The sequence below is a fragment of the Scomber japonicus genome, chromosome 1 (genome assembly GCF_027409825.1).
Source record: "Scomber japonicus isolate fScoJap1 chromosome 1, fScoJap1.pri, whole genome shotgun sequence".
Lineage (NCBI taxonomy): Eukaryota > Metazoa > Chordata > Actinopteri > Scombriformes > Scombridae > Scomber > Scomber japonicus.
In genome coordinates, this window is record NC_070578.1 from 181,360 (window position 1) to 207,673 (window position 26,314).

The 26,314-nt window shown below is 39.8% G+C and overlaps 1 protein-coding gene across 1 annotated transcript in view; it reads left to right on the forward strand.

Moving 5' to 3' along the window:
• Positions 1-21,808, forward strand: part of chsy1 (chondroitin sulfate synthase 1) — a 75,309-nt gene extending 53,501 nt beyond the window's left edge. Inside the window, exon 3 of the mRNA XM_053322674.1 lies at positions 19,518-21,808. Within this exon, the coding sequence (XP_053178649.1) occupies positions 19,518-21,110 (1,593 nt within the window). The 3' untranslated portion in view covers positions 21,111-21,808. The remainder of the gene's footprint in view (positions 1-19,517) is intronic.
• The last annotated feature ends 4,506 nt before the right edge of the window (positions 21,809-26,314 follow it).

Sequence of the window (26,314 nt, forward strand, 5' to 3'; positions counted from 1 at the left end):
ACACTAATCTACACTAATATACAGCCATATTATCACTAGTGAAGCAGAGACAATTAACACTTAATGTTGTATCTTTGGTAGCAGTAATAACAGTCCTAGCAGTTTCAGTGGAAGAAATAGAGTATTAAGTGTTAGTGGTCTGACACCTAACTTTGATTTTATTTAAAAATGAATTACCAGATGGTGGTTTATTATTGGAGAATTGCCTTGAAATGAGAACAGAAATAAACTATGGCATTCCATTATTATCACCACCACAGCCAATGAGAGAGGCTGTTCTTCATTCCAGATGAATTTGAATGATTTAAAAAATCAGCAAATATATGAAATTAGGCTTCAAAGTTGTGTAAAACTCAGTCTCTTTCTCTGCTACCAAACACTGTGAAAGTGTCACCAAGTGTCACCTGTCAATCAAAGTCACCACTTCTACCAGAAACATGGACGCTACTTCTGAGAGCTTTCTGCTGCTAACTCGGCTGCTAACTCGGTGGCTAACTCAGCTGCTAGCTCGGTGGCTAACTCAGCTAACTGGCTAACTGCAGGCTGTAGTAGTAGTAGTGTGTGCTGAATGTATTTATACCTCTACAGCAGCAGGGGCGGGTTTATTCAGACCCGACCACTAAATCCTGAACACAGAAGTGTTGAAACACAGTTTGTGAAGCCTAGCTCCACAATTCAAATCTAAATGGTTGAAATGCTTTTTACACCTTTTTTAGAAATACATTTATGACCTATTTAATGTGTTTAGAAGAAAATGTCTGATTCACTTTACACAGTCTTTAAGTTAAATAAAGTCAAGTTTGATGTCAAACAAGATAAATCCAAGTCAAGGCTCAAGTCAATCAGGATGAACCAAGTCTGATATTTGTAAAGCATGTCCCAAGTCTAAAGCCTTTTGCTAAACGGACAAGAATCATTGAATCTCCTTGTCCTTCTCTCTGTCTTGTGTGTGTGTGTCTGTGTGTGTATAGCAGAAGCTTGATGGAATGCACGCCAAATGTCAAATTATTTGTCTTTTGAGACTAATTGCTGTAATTCTTTGAACAAATTAACTATGCAAACACACACACATACACACAGCTGCTGATATCTAGCCTTACATGCCACACCTCCACTCATCTTGCGTGTCTCTTCCTGAGAGTCGTTTCATACTGATGCATTGCCACAGTTCATCATACTAGTTGCTAAAACTGAGCAGAAAGTCATGTGATGCAAGCACAGAGTTAGCACTGTTCTATAAACCCTAACAAACCAGTTGTGTGCAACATACCAAATATGGAAGGAAGATCATGAGAAAACACTTCCATCTAATAATTATGCTTGAGTTCTAACAGCAGACATCATTTATCCAGTTAAAGGATAATCACAGGGGTTACTTTAAAAGCATATTAAAGCTTAGATCCTAGTAAAAGTCACATTAATAACTCTTCCTTAACTCACATGTTTTCTAAAGAAATCAAATTAAATCAACCAGACAGAAATGTATACTGTCACACTTGACCACTTTGTCCCCACCAGTATACAGCAATCTGCAAACTCTTAAGGTAAATTTCCATAATGTACTTAACTTGATTATTTCTAAACGTATAGAATATTTTTGTTGTCTTTTTCTTGGTCTGTGCTTTGTATCTATATATTTTCCTGTATACACTGGTATCAGTGGGTACACTGTCACCAGTCTCTTGAGCTTGTTTTCTGCTCCTTTGTAGCTGAAGTAATATTGTTTGAGCTGTTTGTGTGCTTGGGAGTGGGCAACTTGTCATTGAAGGGTATTTTGTTATGAACTGTGTGTCGGTTGACCGAGGCAGTTAGCCATCTCATTAAATGACTAGTATCTGCTCGGATTGTACCATTTTTGTTTTGGTGGATGCTGGTTTGTTGACATTAGCCGAAGAGAGTGCTTAGGAAGAGGCACTTGGGAAAGCGCAAATATGTCACATCCTTTGGGTAGAAAAATTGGCGCAGGTCTTTTGCATAGAAATCAGTCCACAGGCTGGGCAACTGAGAAAGTTGGGTAAAGTCTCACTTTTTAAGTTACAATACAACCTGTTTACTCATCGGCTATAAAAAAAAAAAGATAAATACTTAAAAATTGATTCACAATTCTTACATATTGGACCTCTGAAGTTAGCTTTCTCCAGAAAGCCTTAACTGTAACTTGGATACTTAAGTGCTTGTAAACGCACTGAATAATAACAATGTTTTAGCATTGTTTAACTGATTCTTCTAAAACGAGAGAAAGGAGAAATAGAAAGTGTTCATGTGGGGGAATATGCATATGGACAGGCAGACTTCTATCACTTCTATCTGGTAATTATAGGATGTAATTTTGTGGTTTATTAGTGAAGTATGTACTCCACAGCAGACTGGAGTCTCTTCTAACAATGAGAAGCAGGGTGACTGTCTGTCTTAACCACCACCCGCTGTTCCGTCTACGGGACGGGACGGATGTTAGGAGGTAGCCACAAGTTCTTCTGGATGTTTTAAACACCAACCCTTAAACATATTCATGCCGTACATTGTTGGAAAGCTTAGATTGTCCTGATTCATTCAAGACCACTCACGACTTATATGGTTGCTCACAGCCGTAATAGTATTAGCGATTAGCTCGGCTAGCCACTCAGCTAAGTAAGAAAAGCTATAATGCCTACATACCTTCAAAGTCTTCCCTTTATCCACAACGATCATCTTATGACTCAGGACTTTCTGTACAGCTCGCCAAATATCCATTCTTGTGAAATATGAAATCCGTTTCCTTCTAACCGGAATACTTTCCTCAATATGTCAACATGTATTTAGTCCAACACGTAACGTAATAACACAAATAACAAACCATATACGGTCCCTTTTACGTCATTTCCTGACCTGCACGTCCATCTCAGAGTACACGTGACTAGATGTTTACGACCGTGAGCCTCTTCTGCTTCTGACGACACCACACACAAGCCAATCGGTGTTTAGGATTAGGCAGTACATGTCTCCAAAGCCAATGAGGACATGTGACCAACAACAATGACGACATGGCTTTGATTGACTGCTGTTCTAGCCTATGGAAATATTCGGTGAAATGAAGTTGATAACCTTTTAGCCAATAGTCTGAGGTTTCCAACGGTGTATGACACTAAGCTATCAAGTTTGTCTGTCCATAAACAAACTCCAAGCGTAACCGGCGTGCGCCCGGTGCGTAAAAGAGTTGAACCATATATCATTACGCACTCGGCATTTTGATACACGGTTGGTTCTTCTTCGACTTGACATATGACTTATACCAAAATAAACAGATAGATAGATAGATAGATATGGCCAAACAAAAAAATATGGTTATATGTAATAATAATAATAATAATAATAATAATAATAATATGGCGTCAGCTTTCATTAGAGACCAAGATTTTGATTGTAGGCAAAGGGGATGTAAAGTTATAGGTGTTTGATTGCAGTTATACAGCTTTGGTAACCAAGTGTCCATTTGGAGTCTCCAAAAAGGACCTAAGGAAAACGCATGGACATATCTGTTGAAAAATAATTCAGAAAAATTCATCTTTTGGTCTTTTGACTCCAAATTTGGACTGCATGGAACCAAGACCTGTGGCTGTGGCCTCATTGTGTCTATATCCTGCTGAGAGGTCCCTGAATGTCTGTACACATGTCATTGTAAAGGCAAACCTATGGGCGAGTAAACAACCCCATCATTGTAACCTCTGCCACTCTTTGTCAGTAAGTCACAGAATCACACAGACACTTTTACAAGAATCCTGAGAGTGTTTCCTTTCCAATGATACCAGACACATCTCTGAGTCTCAAACTATGTGGGATCTGTGCTGCTCACAACTTGGGCATGTCGTTTAGGCTAACAGCATAAAAAACAGGGGCGTGTGTTAAGTGGTTAAGAATGGGTCCGATGTACATTAAACAGATCTGCATCATAATGCATCTCTTGAGAAGTGATTCTCTCACATCATCACAAGACAGTATTTCCATTTGTTTACATATTAAGAGTATGTAAACACACTGCATGTCACACGACTGACTGGGATGTCAAAATAGCCAATAACACACAGCACAGCTAGGGACACATTAAGTCACTGCCAGTCATCCTCATAATGACTTTTTTAACATGTTTGAAGACTGATGACATCACTTGTGTTTCACCCAAGGGAGACATACTGGTAAATACACAAGGGGAAGTGGCTACATTTTCAGCACAGAACAAAAAATGAAAAAAATGTGTTAAAAAATGTAATCATGACTCAAGCTTTTATTGCACTTACAGTAACGTAGCAAGTGTAGTTCTTGTCAACTTCAGCTCTTCACCTGGTACACCATCTCTCCTCTGCTGCACTGTGTGTGCAGCATTCAGAGTTCACCCCTACCTGCGCTGAACCACAGAGAGCAGAGGAGAGTAACATGACTACAAATGACAGCAAAACGCATTAGAGAGTAGGGAAACATTTTGATTCTTGTAATCAAATTGAATCATGAGGACAGTGATGATTCACACCACTGCTAGAGACTATGTTTTACTATATTTACCTAATTTATGTGCACTCGCTTCATTTCAGCTTAGGTTCTACTGCATTTTGCTGTCCAGATGAAGTACTCAAGTTGACGACAACTACACTTGTTACGTTACTGTAAGTGCAATAAAAGATTTGTGAGTAAAAGCCAAGGAGAGTAATTAGTGTTATATGCACAAAACATTAACAGACTCCAAATGACAAAAATATTGCCTAAAGAGTGTGATTTGTGACAACAAAATAAAAGATTTTGTGAAAAGATTGCATTGCACATATTTGATTGGCATGACATGACATTGCATTGCAAGTGGATAATTCTGGTGCAAATAGTTTAGCTTTGTGTTTGACATAAAGATAGGACAGGACTTTGATAAAACAGTTTTATTCTGATCCATCATTCTTTTTTCAGTGTTGTAATTAACTGGAAAGTCATGATGCTCCTAAATGGGATGCTACTCATTTTTGTTCTCCATACAGATGATGTCAAGAGATAAGAATACAATATATTTAGTATATGAACTGAGCTCATCTGACTAGGTTGGTTTAGCTAACTTGCAACACATTACTGAGGCTTTCTGTGTGGAACTGTGGAACCTTTGACTTTATATCCAGTACCAAACATTGATTATAGTCTGTATCATTCTAATAAGTTTAACAAACAGACCACTCATTTGGACATACCAAACAAAATATCCTGCACCATTATACCTGCAGTGTGTGTGTGTGTGTGTGTGTGTGTGTATGTGTGTGTGTGTGTGTGTGTGTGTGTGTGTGTGTGTGTGTGTGTGTGTGTGTGTGAATGGAAATGGCTCTTTTCCTGGATGGCACTATCAAGATAGTACAAAGCTCCTTAAATCCAGTTAGTGGCACCACCATCCTCTCATAGCCATCCATCAGTGCTGCCCTTCAGCTAGGCTCTGATGTAACATAGCTATGTATCTTTCTGCAATGTCACTGTCAGAACTTTTGGAAGGAGAATTATTCACTCAGTACATTTCCAGTGATAGTCACCACAGGCCAGCTTCTTCCATAAGCAGTCACACTCATGTTCTGATTGTCGGTGTTTGGAATCGGGGGCGAGTTTGTGAAGCTTTAACATCAGGATTTATTACAGAGAGAGTTCACAGGCCAAGACTTTTCTGCAGGAACCAAAGTGGTTATACTGATATACTGTAAAATATATGACACTGTAGAAACACTTGGTTCTCCACAGGATTTTTGGGCATGATGGCAATGTAAGTGCACTGCCTCTCAATGTTGATGCAGCTGATCAATGTACAGTATAATATGATCAACTGATGGTGAAATGTAGTGAGAGTGTAGTGAAAAGGTGATGAAAACTAAAACTGTGTGTTTCAATAAGAAGACTATTGGTCTCCAAATTTAGAACAAAGGATGACTACAAGCTTTAAAATGCTTAAAGAAAAAACTCCTCCTCTAATTTGAGTCAAGATACTTGGACACAATATCTCAAAGTTCCAAAAAAGCAACAGCTCTTTCACCATACAGATTGTTTTAACTCTGTTTTAACCCTGATTACCTTGGTTTAGTTGACATGTAACAACTGCCAGGTGCTGTGAAGGAGGTGAATATTTCCCTCACTGACAGCAGGTGGTTGTCAGATGCCTGGACGAATATGAGGTGATCCCAGATAGTTTCCCAAGCCTGTTGCATGTGTCAGTGGTGACATCTGGACCATGAGCCATAACCACCAGTATACAGCTGTTGGCCCCTTTACCTGGGGGTCAGAGGGCCATGCTATCGGTGGGATCAAACACAGACAGTGTTGTAATTACTACCCCACTGCTGTCATCCCCTCCTGGGAAGGCCACAGGCTCCCCAGGAAGGAATGATCACTGAATGCATGTTTCGACTGAACAGCTGAATTCCCCAAATACTCCTATAACTCCCAAACCTGCTCCACCTGGCTCCTGTGTAGTTTCACCTTCATTACCCATCAGTGCCTCTGCTTTGTACACATCCACAGATTGGATTCAGGAGAAACATGGTGTTGTTTGAACCTTTTGGCGAAGAAACACATGTCACTCACCCTTAGCTTAACCTTGGTTGTGAGTGGATTACATGTGTAAGTAGCCACAGTGTGAATGGAACATCATGAGCAGTGAGATAAATCAAAATGTTACTGATTGGAATGCACATAATCTTCATTTACAGAAGGAAGTCTTGGTTAATAGTTGGTTTGACAAACAGATTTAATATTGAGGATTATTTGCTGTAATAATCTGTAATTAATTTGTTACCACCCTTGATACAGGGAACAGATTTTGAATTGTACAAAAACACCTTTTTCCTTTGACAGCACTGTCTAGCACAGTGGGAATGTGAAACTCACTGCTCACACTGTGTGATGGGGTTTAGGACATTTTCATCATTCTGATAGAGGTTGTTTTTTGTTTCATTAGTCAAGAGAAGTTTGTTGTCTGTGTTGTTGTCAACTGCAACCTGCCTACATCCTGGAGAGAATTCTTAATTTACTGTGGAGTTGTGAAGGACTTTTTGTTCACAATGCAAACAACTTTCTTTTCATCAACCAGCTCATTTGATATTTTCTAGTTTTCCTGTGTTCACCCTCTTTTGCAGAATGAATCCAACTGTTACCTTTGATATTTCTCTTATAGATTTCTTCTTTTTTACCCAGCCTCATTATCTTTTTCACTTGCATGGTCACCTCTTGACTCCTCCTCTCCACAGTATCATCTGTGCAGCAGGTTAATACCTGTCCTTCAAACCTATTATTTATAGATGCAGTTACCGTCAGTAAAATTATATTTGAATTTAGTAAATCACAATGTGTGTGCTAAATAACATATTTGCCTTTTCTCCTCCCTGTATTTTGCACACTGGGGTTAAAACGCCCCATATTACATATTCATTATGGCAAACGTACCAAATGGACAGCGCGTATTATCTTACACAGTTGAAAGATGCAAACCTCAGTGTGCTGCGTTAGTAGATCAGCTTGCATTTTTTTTGCGATCAATTTTTTTAATTCAAATTTTGAAAGACAATATACAATGATAACTAGTATATAACATAGCGGTAGACATAAAGATGAAAAATAAAAGTAGACACAATAGTAAAACCAATTAAAGCTGCCTCACACCATTGCGCACGCTGGGCCATGGCGAAGCGGAAAGGTTTCTGTTAGGGGCATTTAGATGCATTCTGACCCGGGCATTTATCAGACACTGCAATAAGTAGATATACATCACACACACACACACACAGTCAAATACACACACACATGCACACACACACATTCTCTCTCTCTCTCTCTCTCTCTCTCTCTCTCTCTCTCTCTCTCTCTCTCTCTCTAGACTGAGCAACTGAAATTAACTGCCAACACTTTGATGAGTCAAACAGGAACTTATTTCCAGTGAAACCTGTAGATATGTTTGTAGGTCACGCTCTTGTAATTCGTGTTTGATCTAGACTTTGACAGCAATGTCAGGGAAATAGCTGACAGTTGAGTACACAGATATCTAAAAACATAATAATAATCAATAAACTTAAACTAGAAACAGAAAACTGAGGCACCTTTTCCTTATCAGGTATCCTGAATCTATACAATTTTTCTCCACTAGATGGCACACTAAGACCACAAATTAATCTGGATGACTGCTTGACTTCATAATCTACTGCAATATTCTGAAGCTGTCTAAGAATAGAATTGATCTCTTTTTTTTAAAGTATATTTTGGAGCTTTTTGCCTTTAATGTACAGGTTTTAGTAGAGAGAGACAGGAAACTGGAGGCAGAGAGGGGGGAATGACAAGCACGATAGGACCGCCCGGTGCAAGATTCGAGCCGGGGTCACCTGCAGCGAGGACTGTAGCCTCAACACATGGGGCAGGTGCTCTACCCACTGAGCTAAACACTGCCACAGAATAGGTTTCTTTTTTAACTACTTTCAGCTTCCAATTGTTCAGTGTAATTAGACCACAGTGAAGCATTCAGGTTAGTATATTTCTAATTTTTCATGCTTGGAGAGGTGTGCTTTACATAGATTAGATGCAAATAGTGTGGTGTGGCTCCTGATGAAACCTTTAACCCGAGTCCCACAATATTCTGGGGTCTTCAACAGACTATTGTAAACCTACTCAAATTAAAGCTGAGACTTGTCACTTTAATGCAGTATCCATTATTTTAGTTCAAAATTAATACTAAAGCACAGATCCTGAAGAACATAACATACATCTGTCCCAATACTGGGGATAGGGGCTGTATGTTAAACTTTCAGCCTTCTTATGACATTTTGATTAAATTGATGCATTTTTGAAGGACATTGTTGTCTCACAGTACAACATGCAGGGATATGTAGGAGCTTTTCAAACTGAAGTGGTCTAGTTACCGAGACCAAACAAAATCTGGGCTTCCAACAGGTTGAATCTGTGGAAGTTGTGCCTTCCAGACAGAAGCCCTTGCTTATTTATTAAGTGCCATTTCATCCACTTCTTTGCCTCATTTACACAGGCTGATAAGCATACTAAACATGGCAGTAAGAACAGTAACAAATGGTACTTCAAAGGGACATTTACTTTTGGAATAGAGGGATTGTTTAGGGCAGGGACTGAGTTGCAGATTATAGGGTTGCATAAACATTCACTTTCAGTCCGATGTGTGTGTAGAAACACTTGTCTCCGAGCTTTCCTACACCCACATCCCAGTTCCTGTTCTTCCAGCTTCCTTGGGCGGCGCTCACTAAATGCTAGCTCCATGGACCACCAGGACTCCACAAATATGCTACTGCCCACCACACAGCTATAATTACCTCAACAATAAAGAAAAAGAAAATTTTGACCAATATTGGGTAGTTTTTCCCTTCATTTTTATGGAAAGTTCTAATTTAGGCTTTTGCCTTGATGTCAGAGAGCAATTCATGCCGTGGATCCACCCATGGGTTTCTCTGGAGGCAGACAGAAAGTAATGAAGCAGCCATCAGCTGTTGCCTTCTCCTTAAAATGTCAAGTGCTGCCTACACTGATGTCATATTAGATCAGTTGGGGATGCCTTCAGGTCTGACTGACATAACGTGGACCTGTTAGCCCCTTAACTACAGGAGCTTAATAATGCATAACCGAGGGCTTATCTTAATCTCAGCTTTTAACAAGCATATGAGACTTTGGTACTTTTGGTTCTTTCTTGTGTTTTTACCGTTTTTAAAAAGCGTCAGTGGCGGGGGATCATGTGTCATGTGCCATCCAGGATGGTAGCTTTTACAAGAAGTATTTCATTCCCTGGTTTGCCATCAAAATCAAAATTTACCACTAAGGGCCATATCTTGCACCTGGTGCACAGCGGATGGCTGGGGAGCTCGAAGAAATAACGTGGAGCTGCCGCCCTGTGGACCCACCACCTGCAGGGATGAAGTCTAGGGTCAGGTACAATGCCACTTGGGCATTGGGCAGAGGCGTGGGCCTAGGCGTGCGGATCCTCAGCATCGCAAGTTGACTCTGGGAACGTGGAACGTCACCTCGCTGGCAGGGAAGGAGCCGGAGCTAGTGTGGGAGGTGGAGCGGTACCGGCTAGACGTAGTTGGGCTGATCTCTACACACAGCACCAACTCTGGAACCAAAGTCCTGGAGAGGGGCTGGACTCTCTTCTTCTCTGGTACCGGGTGGATGTGGGGATACTCACGAGTCCTTTCTGTTGGAGTTCTCCCCGCAGAGTGAGATGGTCGCCTCCCTGTGACTTTGCATTGTTGGGGGGAAGGCTCTGACTGTTGTTTGTGCATATGCACCAATTCGTACATTGCAAAGCAATATAATTTTTGTATGTATTTATTGTGGAAATTCAGCAATATTTAGTATTTAGCATTAACAGTATCAGGAGCAGGAGTAACTGTTATGGTCTTGAATTTTCTGAGATGGAATGCAATGTGCAGACACACGTTATTGCTGGTAATGTTCAGTCAATTCTGGCTCCTCTCTAAGCTGACTGAACATATCTGTTATTATCCTTATCTATATGGAAGTGAAGTCTATAGTTCTGCTTTTGCCTTGTGTAAGGTCATTGTGGTTGTGTTGTCTCTGCTCTTTGTTTCCCTAAATGTAGGGTTGGGTATAACAGGGTAAATAGTTTTTATTAAACAACTTAACACATTCTGTTCAGTACATATGCACTTTCTGTAGAGCTGATAATATTTGCATCATGAATACACACTCACTTAGCACCAAAGAGATTCAAAGAGATAGTTCCAAAGATCAGTCAGATCTCATGGTGTTAACTGCTTCAGGCCCACTTTTATTTTGTTGTGTTTTGCTGTTTTAGTGTCATTGTTGTTCGTCTTCTGGTTTCCGCTCGTTGTATTGGAAAGTTTGCCGTGCAGTCTGGTGTTCATTCATTGGTTTTATCTTTGTTGTAGGCTGTTTTAGCTACAGGTCTGCGGATGCCTTGGCCATGACACATCCGGAAGTCACTTTGTGAGCTTTTGCCTATTTGAACCACTCCCATTGTGTTTGGATTTAATATCAGCCTCGGGCATCCTTTCACATCTGTCTGTCCAGTGACATGGTTGCAAAGGCTGCTATGTTAAAGACTGTTTGGCAGATAAAGGCTGAGACTGACATAGGCTGATGTGTTCTGAGTCCTCCAGGTGGGAGGATGTGTGGGATGTTAAACTGTGTCATGGTAATCAGATCAGAATGAGACATTAAAAGTTGTTACCTTACACCAGTTTTGTATGCCACAGCTGTTTCAACTTTGTGATTTGTACTGGTTAGCTCATAATACATTTAAAAAATAAATAAATACAAACTGAAACCCTGGCTGTCGACAGATGTTATTAGGAACTGTTTTTAACTAATACCACTTTTGATGCACATGCTTTCTATTTCTCTTGCTCTTGCTCTCTTTAAAAAAAAAAAAAGTAGTAGCCTCTGACTTAGCATACAGATAAACCCCCGCGGTGGGACCCCTTCACTGAGTTGGTCTAGTATGAAGGATTGTATGAAGGTTGCTGTGTCATTTTTTAGATGTTATTTTCTTAATCTGGTGAGCAGATTGATAACATTAATTTTCATTGTATTGGGGTTGGTGAAAGTCTCAAAGCAAAGCAAAGTAATACAAAATATGGTTTGGGAAAAAAATCTCATAACTGTGACTTCATCTCACATTTTTAATATTGTTTCAGACTTTATTCCCCAAGTTGAACCTTTTTTTTATAAGAACTGCAATACATCTAAGAAAACATTATTCTTAACGAGGCCTTAATTCCCTTCTGTAATTTAATCCATGTAACAGTGCAACAGTGAACCTTTAGAACAGTGCAGAGATATCTCCTATCTCTCCCTGGGAGCCTGAGTTAAAGAAGACATCTGGAGAGAGGGACTGGCTGGTGGGAACAAAGGGTCTTTTCTGCTCTCTGTCACTCGGTCCTGTCCAATCCTCAGTGGACACACAAACTAAAGGCCTATGTTTCCTATTATCAACAAATTGCATGCACAAATGTGTTGGTCCATTTCTGTGACTCTAAACCCAGAGTCCACTGTTTCCTACTGAAGATGTTAATCTTTAATAAGGAAATAGTACATTTGTTAGGCACTACTTCCATCAGTGCATAAATCTACATTAAACAGTGTGATTGAGTCGACAAAAAACTACAGTGTATGTATTCATGGTGAAGTAGGAACATGTCACCCAGTGCTCTATCATGTGTTTTTTTTAACAATTTTTAGACAACAACAAAGGAATAAGATACACTATATGGACAAAGGTATTGGGACATTAAAGCTTTTAACATTGCAAGCATGTCATATGCAAAGTGGTAGGTTAAGTCATTGACACTTTTTGGGGTCTCTGAACATCTGTTTTTTAAGTTCATGAAGGAACAGCAACATAAAGTGTAAAAGAGTCAGAATCACAATAAAGCATTACAATAATACGCTTCTTTGGGAATTCATATGGTTGTCTTGAGGTAGAGAGCGAGATGTGTGAGATAAGCCCTAGTATCCAGACGTCTCCCACGTAAATAGGCAAGCTAAAACTAGCCCAGTGGTCTGCAACCTTTACTATCAAAAGAGTCATTTTGTCTGGAGCCACAAAACATATTTGATCCCTAAAGTGAAGATAACACAGCCTATAAAGTTTTACTTAAGCTATATATTTAAAAAAAACTCATGTTGCATTAATGAATCTAAAGAACTAAAAACAAAGAAAACTGTTGATATTGTATTGCTATTTTTTTCCTGTTATAACAAATGAAAACACTCCCAGCTGCCCCTCCTCATAAGGAGGAGGGGCAGCTGGGAATCATAGCTGCAGCCTAATAGCTTAAAAGTAAAGATAAAAAATAAGCTAGTTTGTAATTATGACTATAGTCCATATTTGATAGCGGTGAATAGTTATAAACAACTTAGCTCAGTAATTTAACAATAATCCACACGAAAGGCAAACAGACTCTAAATGGATAAAAATTCTGCTGCTGCCATTTTTCTTGCGGCATGCCCATGTTATTTTTATTTTTTTCGAAGTTACAGCGAAAAATTGGAGTTTAGTTGCTGGGAGAGGGGGTAGTGCCACTCTGTAAGTTTCCTTGTCTAGATTTCTACAACTGGTATGTGGACTGGGTAGCTCTGCCAATATTTTGAATCATCAAGACTAGCAGTAACTGGAAACATGACTGGAGTAGAGGAAATCAATAGTACATTGAACTGCCAAATATTTTATATGCTGCCATCTACTGATCAATGATTAGTCGACATTCAATCAATGACAAAATTAGTCAGCGACTTATTTCATTGTCGATAATTGTCAGTTATGCCATCAGGCGTGTTTTTCGTGCTTTGCAGAGCAGTGAACTCCAGCAGTAACAAACAAGAGCAGCTGATTGGGATTAATTATCCTATTCAGTGGCAATATGGGCCACCAGCATCTTACCAGGAGCAGCACGGTGCACACACCAAAACCCCCCCCCAAAAATGATCCGTTTTCTATCGCTCATTTACATGTAACAATAATAATAATAATAATAATAATAATAATAATAATACATTTAATTTGTATTGCACTTTACATTTCAACAATCTCAAAGTGCTACAGAGCAGAAAATAAAAGAAAAAGAAAAAAGAAAAAGAAATGGTTAAAAGAGAACATATAAAAGACACTTAGCAAAATGCTTTAGTAAAAAGATAAGTTTTTAGGTCTCTTTTAAACACATCTGCAGTCTGTTGGGTCCTCAGGTGGTCAGGGAGGGTGTTCCACAGCCTCGTGGCTGCAGAGGAAAAGGCCTGATCACCCATGGTGAGGAGCTTGGCTCTGGGGGCTTGGAGGGTGTTTATGTTTTCAGAGCGAAGGGTGCGTGAGGAGGTCTGGGGGGTGCGGAGTTATTTAAGGTATAGGGGTGCATGTCTGTGAATGCACTGCTGTGAGGAGGAAGACCTTGTACTCAATTCTGAGTGGGACAGGGAGCCAGTGAAGGGATTTTAGGATGGGGGTGATATGGTCGTATTTGCGCACCCTCATCAGGATCCTGGCAGCACTGTTCTGGATGTACTGCAGTCTCTGGATGTTCTTGCCAGAGATCCCAATGAGGAGTGCATTACAGTAGTCCAGTCTGGAGGAGACACAGGCATGGATGAGCTTCTCTGCATCTGCCTGGGTGAGTCCATTTTAACACCCAGGTTGGTGACAGATAAGGTAAGGGGGATGTTTTGGCCAGAGAAGGTGATACTGGTGATGGTGGAAGAGCGGAGCTGATGTGGTGTGCCAACTAGGATGGCTTCCGTTTTGGAACTGTTTAACTGCAGAAAGTTGAGCTCCATCCACGTCTTGATCTCCTCCAGGCAGGTGGTGAGTGTGGATGTTGGCAGGGGAGCAGAAGAAGTGGGGGTTATTCATTCAGTGTCATCAGCATAACAATGGTAGGATATACCATGTCTGCTAATTACATTGCCATGGGGGAGCAGGTAGAGAGTGAAGAGGGTGGGGCCCAGCACTGAGCCCTGAGGGACGCCGCAGGTGTTGTTGTGGGTATGTGGTTTTGCTTTTCCCACCCAGGGGACGTGCTCGGTTCTGTCGGTCAGATATGAAGTGAACCAATTTTGTACATTTTCTGAGAGTCCAATGGTGTATTTCGGGCGGTGGAGGAGGATGTTGTGGTCAACTGTATCAAAGGCAGCTGTTAGGTCCAAGAGGATGAGTAGAGATGGGGAATCAGTATCTGCGGCCATCAGGAGGTCATTGGTGTTGAAGGTCCAGGGCCAGGGCATCTGCTTTGATGTTTTTCAGATTTCTGAAATGGATCTGTCGCTTAGGTTTGGTGTGGGGGGAAGGAAAGGGCAGCTCCATTGACACAACCTTGTGATCAGAAATACCAAGATCATAAACTTGAAGGTTGCTGATGAGGGCGGAGTTAGAGATGACCAGATCAAGTGTGTGTCCCCTGAAGTGTGTGGGGACATCAACATGTTGTTGTAGGTTGAGGGAGTCTAGTAGCTTGTCACGTCAATGTGTGGATCAGTTAATTTCTAGTTTATGAACTAGAAGTAATAAAATCAGTCACACCAAATAAACCACAGTTCATACTGTGAATATGTAGTTTCACATTGTTGTATTTTTTCTGGATTGTGAGTAAAATCATTAAGAATGAAGGTGGACTGGTTTAGTCTTGACTCTTGGATGGTGATATTGATTTATAAGTGTGTTGTTCTATTTGTGTGATGTAGGATTTGTGCAGTTTACTTTTATTTAATTAGCAATATGTTCTAATTAGTAATAATTCAAATAACTTAATTATATTTATATACAAGTATTGTTTGTACTTCATTTTTTGTATTCATAATTGTATATAATTTTGGTATTTATGGTCGTTATTTCTGTCTATTGATCTATCTATATTGATCACAGTGGCGCCTTACAAGCTCGAACCAGCATTGATCCCAATATTCTACACATCAAGTTGTAAATGAAAACATAAATTCTCACTTCAGTGGCCTCCATGTTTCTGTGTGTGTGACAGCATGATGTTGTTTTTGTTATTGTTTTTTTATGCTTGCTTATGCGGGTCAGTTTAGAACCGTGACCAGTCCACAGTGGAATCTGATATTGGCCAATTTTAAAAAATAATGTGCCAAATAAAAAAAAGAAGGAAAAATAAAACGATGTGAGCAATAAATCCGAAGTCAGTCAGTTTGCTGAGACCCAAATTATTTTCAACCATAATAAGAAAAAGCTGATTTCATTTTTAGTTTATTTAAATTTAAGGTATACATTCTGTTTTTTCTATTTTCTACCTGTTGGGAACTGTTCACAGATCAGAACATCTGTGCAGCTCTTCTGAATCTTTGAGCAACCTTCGTAAGTTAACATTGCCTGTATAAAGCTATGATAGTCAGTTTTGGGCCATTAACAACTCTGTGCCTCCATTTCACAAAGGAATCCCAATTAATTAATGGCTGCTATAACAAAGTAATTTCCTTTGAAGGATTTATAAAGTACTCATCATCATCATCATCATCATCATCATAAAAGTGAACAATTTTCAGCTTGCGTTCCGTTTCAACAATCAATTTGTAATATGTATGTGTAAACAAAAGTTAAGCAGTGCTCCCAAACCATAATATTAAATGATTACTCAGAATTGTTTCAGTCATTTTTCAGAAGATCTATCTTACTGGTCATCCACTTATAATTAATGCTTACCAAAGTTCCATTAGGTACCTGTAGGATTTTAGCCACAGATGGGGGGCAAGTGTAAATCAGATTACCTCTGATCTGATGGAATGTGCTCAGCTCAGTGTAGTTCTCTGCTTGAGCTTTCTGATCACTATTTTTTTCAACGAGTTGGAAAGCTAATAGTAATTAGATGGCTATCTGGTGTCATGATTGAGCTGATACTTACCTAATGTTATGACTGCCTCCCATCACACACATGAATACCTTTTAGGTGTCATAAGCTTACTTGATTGGTGAAATTAGTTTGGACAGACCACCCTTGTTTATAAAAGAGCCAATTACAGCAGCGTAATGCCACCTCCAATTAGATTTGCATGGCCTGCAAGCAGGCAGGCGTTGCCTATTGTCTTACAGATTAAACCCAGCCAGAGCTGCAGCCATGCTTGCCAGCCCTCACTGACAGAGCCACAGGCTTCCTCTGCTTCTGCTCACACACAAGCCTGTACACATGCAACATGCACACAGGCCCTACTTACACCTGGTATTCATTTGTGACCTTCATCTGGATACATTATGTGAATACAATGGGTCTTTGCATTTACACCTCAATCACTAATATTTTTGTGAGAGAAGATTGAGTTCCTTTTTGTATGACTGAATATGTACAGTACAGTATGTGTATGGTTGCGTGTGTAGTATGTATTGTAATTATCTCGCACTATTATTTTTTACTATTTATTACTTTCTTGATTGAGCTCCGTTCTCTGCCTTGGATTTTGAATTTCGTGGTGTTTTATACAATGACAATAAAGGAATCTAGTATCCAGTTAGAGATCTTGTAGTTTTTGTCAAGAGAGTGTTTTTGTGACTTTTCTGGACTGTTATTTGTTGTTATGAATGTGGCAAGCCTGACCAGATGTGGTCTAGTTGGTCGAGTTGCATTAACTTTTGCATTTACACCTGCATGGAGACAGACCACGTTTCATCTAGCTAGCGTGTGACCAGAGCATCATTTAACATTATACCTCTGCTTTGAAGAACACTCTCTTGACATTCAGATTTCTTTTTGCAGACATATTTGGAAACTACATAAATTAATTCAGGTTTTAAAATATAAACATTAAAGTTAATGTGCACTAAAACATTAAGCACGTTTGGGATGAATTCAGTGACTATGGCAACATGTTTTATTTCCAGGTTCAACAAGTGTTTACCATTCATGCTGTGACAGTTTTTTTCTCCAAGGCAACAGAGCCATTTCAAACTGATATATATTTATTTTATTTATTTATTTTTTAAATTAAAAAAAAAACATGATTCCTTAAAGGAAGATTAAATAATTAAACCCGATGATCAGAACATAAATGTATAAACAGTTTTGAAACCATTCCCTAAAAGCAAGTTCTCCAAAACCAGTCACTGATCATATTTCTTGTGTCTTAATAGGTCTTAAATGGTAAACTGAGTTAGTATCTGATTTTTCTTTGTAGTTGTATACAGTGGTTGTTTTATATGCTTTTATCAAGATGTTCTGAGTGAGTCTTGAGGGTTTCCAAGCATTAGATGGGTTCTCTGCACAGAATCCATTTCAGGACATGTGCAATCTGGGAAACTGTATATCTGTGCTTATTTAGGCTCTGTGTTTTGATTGGCAGGCTGTCTACTAGTGAAATCAGGACACAGTCTTTCTCATGCACTGAAGCTGTGTTCATAGCTTTGCTACTTCAGATAACTTTATCCTTTGTGATAGTCTTTGTTGTTGGTTTGATCATTTTGTTTCTCTTGCTTTACATGGTTGTGTTTGTATTGATACTGATTGGTTAATGGAGACATATGGCAGAAAACACTTACTGCAGTTTTATAGGTTGTCTGAGTGTGTAGTTGTATTTTTACATCTCTAAAAACTAGCTTCTACTTACCTCCACTTTCGCCTGTTTTATGACCACTGTTGAAGTTGTACAACAAACAGAGTTGTTTCCCTCCCTTCCCTTTAGTATGTGTCCTGCCTAGTCCAATTGTTAATGATGCTGGAGGAGAGCTCTGTGCCAGCTCAGCTGACTGTTCAGGATGTTTATGTCTCTCTCCTGTGGCTTCATCATCATTAGCACCCTTCCTAATTATATGACCTCCACTTTTGTGGGCACCATTGTAACTTATGACTCATTCGTGAAATTTCTTCACAGTCATTACCCATCCCTGCCTGCTAATCAACTGGAATGTCACATGTTATTACTGTGAACCAACATTAGTACTGTGAGTGTTATGGAGACAGCTTTGATGCACATGACAAAATGGATTCTATAAAATCTTAACTTTTTTAATTAAGTCAAAGATTTGCAGCTAAGCTACACCTGTGGGGACAGTCCTCACAGATGCAGCATTAATGACAAGGTTACAGTTTTGTTTGGCAGGCTCAACTCAGGTTAATTGGAAAAGAAAACAGTTAGTTCCTGCCATTGTATTCAGCTTCAGGTATCACTTTCTCAGGGCTGTCCTGTCTTATACCGCATATAGCTTTTCCTTGGGGAGCAGGCTTGTGGCAACATTCCAGAGCCGTTCTCTCAAATTAGACTTTCTTGGGGGTGTAACCATTCTGATGCTCCCTTCATTGGGAGGCAACAACACAAACCCTGCTCTCTTGACCACAGTTAAGTTACTGCCAGCAGCGTCTCCTGCTTTTTCAAAAAGGCAGCTATGCCAAGGTTTACACTTTTAGCCTCTTGCGATATGAGTAACAGTAAAGCTTCAGCGGTCTGCAGTAAACACTCTCTCACCTACTGGTTGTCAGCATTGGGTGCTGAACAGGACACATTGAAGCCCTTCATTTTGAGTTTACATCATCAAAATGTATCTCTGTTGTATTTTGCCATTTTTATATTTTTCTAATCCTTTATAGCCTTCTAATTCTTATATGTCATTGTTTATTTGCATTGACTCAAAGTGGTCATCAGATTGATGATGCAGGTGATGAAGGTCCGATAGACTGAAACATCACAACTTAATGGCAGTGAGCGAGACAGTGAATGATGCCACTGTGCAGAGTTTCCTTTCTTTACTTTTTTGGAGAAAATAAGCAGATTTTAAAATGTTGATATAATGACTAAAAAATAAATATTTTTAAATTAAAACTGTTTAGGTGAGCCGTCTAAATCCTGTACTACTTTATGGAAGACCAGCAGACTGATATTTAAAGCAAGGTGTTTGTTATATTTCATGATCTGGAGCAGCTGGAAACAAAAGTTGCTAGTCATCCTTCATCATCATGTGTTTAGCTTGGTATGAAGTCAATATTTTACATTGGAAGATATACATATGAAGTAAGAAACATCCAGTGTTCCAACTTAACATGTGTCTACTGTCTCCACAGATGCAGCAGCTTTTCTATGAGAACTATGAACCAAATAAGAAGGGCTACATACGAGATCTCCACAATAGCAAGATCCATCGAGCCATCACCCTCCACCCCAACAAGAACCCTCCCTACCAGTATCGCCTACACAGCTACATGCTCAGCCGCAAGATTGCAGACCTGCGCCACCGAACCATTCAGCTTCACCGGGAGATCGTCCAGATGGGGCGCTATGGAGCAGCTGAGCCTAGCAGAGAAGACCTCCAGCTTGGTATGCCACCCTCATTTATGCGCTTCCACCCGCGGCAGAGAGAGGAGGTCTTGGAGTGGGAGTTCCTTACAGGCAAATACTTGTTCTCATCGTCTGACGGGCAGCCACCCCGCCGTGGGATGGATTCCTCCCAGAGGCAAGCCCTGGATGACATCATCATGCAGGTGATGGAGATGATCAATGCCAATGCAAAGACACGGGGGCGGGTCATTGATTTCAAAGAAATCCAGTATGGCTACCGGAGGGTCAATCCTTTATATGGGGCGGAGTATGTGCTAGATCTGTTGTTACTATACAAGAAGCACAAAGGAAAGACAATGACAGTACCTGTGAGGAGGCATGCATACCTGCAGCAGACCTTCAGCCAGATCCAGTTCAGAGAGGAGGAAGAGATGGATGCCAGAGCCCTGGCCAGCCACATCAACAAAGAGTCGGACTCCCTTTCATTCTTGTCCAACTCCCTCAAGATGCTGGTGCCATTCAAACTTGCCACATCTGGCCAGGAACAGAGGGAACCAAAAGAGAAGAAAGTCAACATCTTGGTACCTCTGTCAGGACGATATGACATCTTTGTGCGCTTCATGGCCAACTTTGAAAGAGTTTGTCTGATGCCCAACCAGAATGTCAAATTGCTGATCCTGCTCTTCAGTACAGACAACAACACTGAGCGGGTTAAGCAGGTGGAGCTGATGAGGGAGTATCACATGAAATATCCCCGGGCTGAGATGGAGATAAAGCCCGTCGCTGGCTCCTTCTCCAGGGCTCTGGCTTTAGAAGTGGGGTCATCACATTTCAGTAATGATTCACTGCTCTTCTACTGTGATGTGGACCTGCTCTTCACCAGCGACTTCCTCAAGCGCTGCCGGGCCAATACCGCTCTTGGGGCACAGACCTATTTCCCCATCATCTTCAGCCAGTACGACCCAAAAGTGGTGTATGCAGGGAAGGTCCCCAGCAACAACCACTACGTCTTCACCTCCAAGACAGGCCTGTGGAGGAACTACGGCTTTGGGATCGTCTGTGTCTACAAAGGGGACTTGGTTAGCGCTGGAGGCTTTGACACCTCCATACAGGGGTGGGGATTGGAGGATGTGGACCTCTTTAATAAATTTGTCCAGTCAGGGGTTAAGTTGTTCAGAAGCACAGACACAGGGATAGTGCATGTCCACCACCCAGTCATATGTGATCCCAACCTGGAGGCAAAGCAATATAAGATGTGCCTGGGCTCCAAAGCCTCGTCGCACGGCTCCACCCAACAGCTGGCCGAGCTCTGGCTGGAGAAGAACGACCACGGCTTCGGGAGACTGGCCAGCAATAACGGCTCAGTTAGGACAGCGTGAGAAATGCCAGGCTGCAGACTGTCGTAACCTGGTCTGGTCCTCTCCTCCTCTTCTTAGTGGTGTTTTCACTACCTAATTTATTTTTTACTGAAATGAAAGACTTCACATGGATATATTTTGATTTTTTAAAGAGCATATACAGAAACCCCATGATGAATAATTTGTAGAGACATGTTTTGATTAATGATAGAGGGACTATTGAATATTCTTCAGTGAGCCTGATTAAGGGCCTTAGGCCCCTCTCGTCTGTTAGATATTATCTGTAAGGACAGTGGGAGGAGGGGAGGTAGGGGTAATTAACCCCTACCTCAGTGAAGTATACCATCATTCCATAATATTCCATTTGTCTTGTGTGCAGAAAACCAACTGGTGTCCATGTACTCTCTGACCAGCAGTTCTTGAAATAAACTCCCGATCGTGAATGTTTACAAAAGACTGATTCTAAACAACATTTCATCATTGAAAAGTCAAATCACAGCTATCTTAATGATTACTAAGGGCCATTTAATTTGAGTTCTTTGATTTACAATGTTTTTTCTTTTCTGTTTGTTGTTATGGTTTTGGTAATAAGACATAACACTGTCACTGTCTGTCTCTACAGGATTTTTTTTGTATTTTTCTATTAATTTCTGTGAACCCAACTGCTGGATTTGATATCTGCAAATCATCTTTTGCTGTCTAATTTATTACATTTGCAGACTCCATTTTCTACTCTCTGACTGTTGAAATATGTATATTGGAAAGCGTGTATAACCATGTCAGTTAAACCCACCCACAGTGGGGGTTTTTTTCTCTTAAATTCTTTCTCTTAAACTCATCACCAAAGAGTTTTGCACAGTCTGCTTTATCATGTTGCCTGTGTGTGTGTGAGTGTGTGTGTGTGTGTGTGTGTGTGTTTGGGGGGGGGGGGGCGGGGTTTGAAAGCACAAACATGAAACTGGCGGTTACAGTAAACACCAAAGCTCTACCTACAGTAAGCCTTTCTGATGGGAGAAGTGGCCACTGGCTTTCATTCCAGTGGGTTGAAATGGGAGCAGCGCTGTTTGGCCAGCTCAATTCACACATCACTTTCTTGTTTTATAATTACTTACTTATATTACTTTCTGTCATGCTGAAATGAAAAGTGTTGTGGCTGGTCCCAGTCTAAAGAGGCTTTAGTGCAGATTTTATTGAGCTGTGATGTGAAAACCCGTATTCTGATCTGGCCTGGTCATACGTTACAGGTTTTAGGGCAGAAGATTTCCTTGTGGTCGACCTGTATCACTCTGTCCTGCACCTACCTGTGTTGCCTATAGGCGGGTACTGTATGTTGTAGCACTCCATTATGTTAATGCTCCTTTTTCAGCATTACCGCATGGGCGGCTGATTTTTAAGACTAATGTAACATGAATTTTTTTTTTTCTTGGATTTTTGTAATTTTTGTTCTTTCAATTCTGTCCAACTGGGAAGGTTTTCTATTTAAAAATAAATAAAATGGGGGAAAGTATCAAAAACTGCTGCTTTTATGGTGTTTTTTCTCAGTCTCAGTTATAATGAAACAACAGCAAAAAAAAAGAGATGATTTGGCAATATGAAGACAAACAAACACTACTAACCCAGAGTGGAGGTTTCTTTTGTGGCTGCTGTGTTTTTTAATGATTCAGACTAAAAGAGATAACTGAATATGACTGCATACTAATAATTGTGATAACCACACAAAATCACACACGACTTTCAAGTATGTGGAGGAGCAGAAATATTAAAAACACCTGTCTGACAGTGTCAACAAAGAGTATTGTCATAACAAGGGTGGGAATCCAGAACCAGGCCAAAAGTTATAAAATATTTCTGTCAAAGTTCATTCTTAAACTTGTAAACAGTTTACAAATCATTCTCATCTCTTGGGATTTCACAACAAGTCGCCACTGGTGTCTGTAATAGATATGCAATCAGTTACAGTTAGCACTGAGTACACTGTGTGATTATCAATAACAATGTTCTCATTCTGTTGTCATTCTTCAGGGAGATGCTTTTCTGTCACCTGTCTGCCTCATGCACAGGCTGTTTTAACAACATACCTTGGTGTAGTTTTTAAAGACACACATAGTGGTGTAAAAACACATGTCACATTTCAACTCCTGGCATGCATATGCTGTGTATGCATGGCATACTTTCACTACTGCAGTAAACTGTAGTGCAGTAGTGTATCTCTGCTTCAGTAGTGTCTCTGTTTTCAGTGGTGTAAAAAATAGCTTCCTGTGAATGAGCATTAGCAGTAAAAGTGGAGAGGAAAATAGTTCAGTCATTAATGTTGATAGATGTGAAATTATCATTACTTTTTCTTCTGACAATAATTTAAACTCAAAGGTCTACTTGCTTTTTGGATATTTCTCATGGTCTTAATCAGCAAGTTAAGTTGCTGTTTCCATTGAAGACTGAAATTCTGGAATTTGTGAAAGTTGGTGCATTATTTTCACCAATATTATCATCCATACCATTCCCCAGAAACTGGAATTAAATGTTATGGTCAAAATTTCATGTCTTAATCTAATGTGATTTGGAGTGAACAAAGCTGACAGTAGGACAAAGTCTCATCCATTATCTTTTTGACAGACTATAAAATTAGATATATGTGATGTTTTTTAAAGCTATTTAGTTAGTTATTTCCTCAATGCTAATTTCTTTGACCCATTGATTAGCAGTGCAAATTGCAAATACCTAATACAAACTGAACATCCCCCCCAATGGTGTAACAAGCTAATGGTCCCTTGTTTAGTCCCCTATCATGACAGTTACACAGCATAGAGATCAAGTGTGGTAGTTTGACAGTTCCAGCAGATGTAGCAATTTTGGATGTTTTAAGAATACACTCTCGTTAATAAAGGCAGCACCACCTACCAGATAGATGGTAGGGGGAAAAAACGTAATTAATTGATTAATTAATTAATTCAGTTTAATAAATCAATACATTTTGATTAATCAATCAAATCTGTGAATTTGTGGCTTTAGGGTTCAATAGATCCCCTGTATCACTTCAAAGAATACACACACACAATTGAGTGAATGTTATGGATTTTATTAACTACACACTACTAATAAATGATGTATAAATAAAGGTAATGATGAACTTGCAATACAATATGAATTGGTTTTGAGGGGTGCAGCTGGTGTCAGCCAATCAGATTCATCACAGTTACTTGGAGGATCTAATTTCCAGCTTTCTGCCACAAAGCTTTTCATCATCATCATTCATTGATTATTTCATCCTAATTATAAAATACATATTATATTACAGCAACACAGAACACATGATGCATTATTCTGGCATTGATGTGATACAGCTGCCTTCATCCAGCTACCATTCATTAAAACCTGAAGAGGATTAATATGATCAAACATAACACATAGTTATTCTACTTATTCCATGATAGATAATTGATTATCACCAAAATGTAAGCATAACATCAATGTAACACTTTCTCACATTAAGTAAACATTTTCATACCAAAATTTGTGTTTATGAAAGGAGAAAGTATAATCACAGTTCTCCAAATACACATTTATCTATGATCGCTGTAATAAATACAATAATAGAAGTTTTCTTTAGGTAATTGATGTTGTTAAAACCATACAGTCAAGCAGCAGAGGCCTAAAGTAATACTAAAAGGAAATCAAAGAAAGTCTCTAAAAAGACTTGCCAATCGACTCCCAGCCTCTAAAAGACAACTCTTTCTGATATGTTCCTTTTCTTGAATTAATTCATAATCAGCAAAACACTTCACACCTGTCACAGGCTGCCTAAAGGACACTTCGGTTCATCTTTAGAAAAAAAAATTGAATTAAATTAAATAGAATTTAATACTACTAAATTAGTAGTAGTAGTGGAGCAATGGTCTAGGCTGTTCATATTCATTAGGTGTAATGTGGTCTTTCCCTGTGGACACACTGAGCTGAAACTATTTCAGGCTTCCTGTCAGGATCTGGGTGTGTTTGAGTCTATTGACAGTCTATTTATGCTCATTGTCCTTCATCTCAAGCCAACCTGATGATGTAGACCTGATCACCTACATTGCAAATTAATATTGCCCAATGCTGAATTCAGCTAGTGTGGCTAAGGCTAGACCCTACCACAAGTGAAATAGGGTCTGTCATTGAGCCGTTCATGTCCTTGTATTTGGGGAGGGATCAACGAATGTCGATCAAATGCTTCTGTACTACTGGACAAACATTGTGTATCAACGATACATGATGAATACATATTCAGAACCGCAAACAAATACTTTTTATGAAGGAAAAATCATGTAGCTTAAGTTTTTGTTCTATTTTCAAAGTGAGCTTTCCTTCCATTTTATTTAGCACACAATCTACTGCTGCTTGGAACGGTTGCTGCAGCTCTGTGGCGCCATGCTGGATGTAAACAAAGTCTCTCTACAGGCGTAATCACGCCTCCCCGTTCTGTGATTGGTTACCTATCTCAGGCGAAGATTTTGTCTTGGTGGCCATGCTAACTTTCTGAGCGAAGTAGAATCTCGCTGGGATGATAGCATGGGTTTACCCCATAGACTGTATGATTTACCCAGGCTAGAATTCAGCCCCATGGTGCCCTGTGCTGATTTCAGTCCCTGCTCACATGGGCATGGCATAAAGTAGTCAGAGGAACAGCCAGATCTCAGTCACATACAAGCAACAAGTGATTACTCAAGTATTGTGCTCAAGTACAATTTTGAGGTTCTATTTTCAAGTAAAGACTATTTTCACCCATTGCTACTTAATACATTTTATTGGGAAATTTTCAATTTTCATCTTCAATATTTTTTTTTCTTGGACTTGGAAAAAATATAATCAGAACCGACATACAAATTGATGGAATTCCCCATTAAGATAACATTTTAACAAGAAATTGATTTTCTTTACAAAGTTATGATAATTGTAAAGTAAAGCAGATGCTTGTCTCAACAAAGAAGCAAGAGGGCAGAACTGTAGCATGTGTTGAAATACGCAGATTAAACACTAATGGCCAAGCAATAACTACCATGACTTGAAACTGGAGCAACTGAAGCTGCGGAAGCAGCTACTTTAAAGTCTAATGCCACCATTGGTTGCTAGAGTCCAGCTCAAAAAAGTGGTTCCAAATGAGTTGGTGCTCAACTGTGATTGGTAGTTCGCTCATCTGCACCTCTCCCTGGCTCTGGGACTCACACTGAGTCAAACTATTGTTACAATAT